This window comes from Geospiza fortis, unplaced genomic scaffold, assembly GCF_000277835.1.
Source record: "Geospiza fortis unplaced genomic scaffold, GeoFor_1.0 scaffold112, whole genome shotgun sequence".
NCBI lineage: Eukaryota > Metazoa > Chordata > Aves > Passeriformes > Thraupidae > Geospiza > Geospiza fortis.
Genome location: NW_005054298.1, coordinates 7,837,244 through 7,837,889, shown reverse-complemented (window position 1 = coordinate 7,837,889; position 646 = coordinate 7,837,244). Strand labels below are relative to the sequence as shown.

The following is a 646-nucleotide window of genomic DNA, read 5'->3' as shown; positions in this document are numbered from 1 at the left end:
TCTTTCCCTTGCTAAGTTATAAACCCCAGACACACACAGCAAAACAAAGGGCAGTTTTTTTACTTCACTCCTGTTCCCTTGCCACAGAGGTGACCAGGAGTGCAGAGGCCATGGAGACAGAAATTTGGGAAATGGGCTCTGTGACATACCTGCTGTGCTTCCTCGTGGAAGAGCTCCTGGACATATCCCTCACTGCGGGCACCACTGCAGCTGAACATCTTCTCCTGGGCTCTGCCTGCCCAAAGCTCAGCTCTAGCACAGCCACAGGCCAAGCTGCTCTGAGTGGGAGCTCAGCTCAGTCCAATTCCTGCAGGGCTGGCTCCTCCGTGGTAGAAGATTCATGGTTTTATCCCAGCCTTACTGTGAAAGCAGGAAAGATGAAAGACACGACTGCTGCTTCTTAGTCTGCCAAAGCACAAGGCCATTGTCCACACAGTCAGCAGCAGCTGGTAGCAGATGCTGAACCAGAGGGACACCACAGCAAGCAAAGAGCAAGGCTCCCCCAGCACAGGCTCCACCATCAGCCACACATTTAACAGCCCTTGGTAGCCTTTTCCAAACCTAACCCCAGCATCCTGTAGCACGGGCTCCACAGCTCCACAGTGGTGTCTGCAAAATGCATTTCCTCTCCTTGGTTTTAAATCTG

At 52.6% G+C, this 646-nt stretch overlaps 1 protein-coding gene across 1 annotated transcript in view; it reads right to left on the bottom strand.

Moving 5' to 3' along the window:
* SLC12A8 (solute carrier family 12 member 8) overlaps positions 1-218 on the bottom strand; it is a 46,497-nt gene extending 46,279 nt beyond the window's left edge. Inside the window, exon 1 of the mRNA XM_005415756.2 lies at positions 150-218. Coding sequence (XP_005415813.1) covers positions 150-218 — 69 coding nt within the window. The remainder of the gene's footprint in view (positions 1-149) is intronic.
* Positions 219-646: the final 428 nt, after the last annotated feature.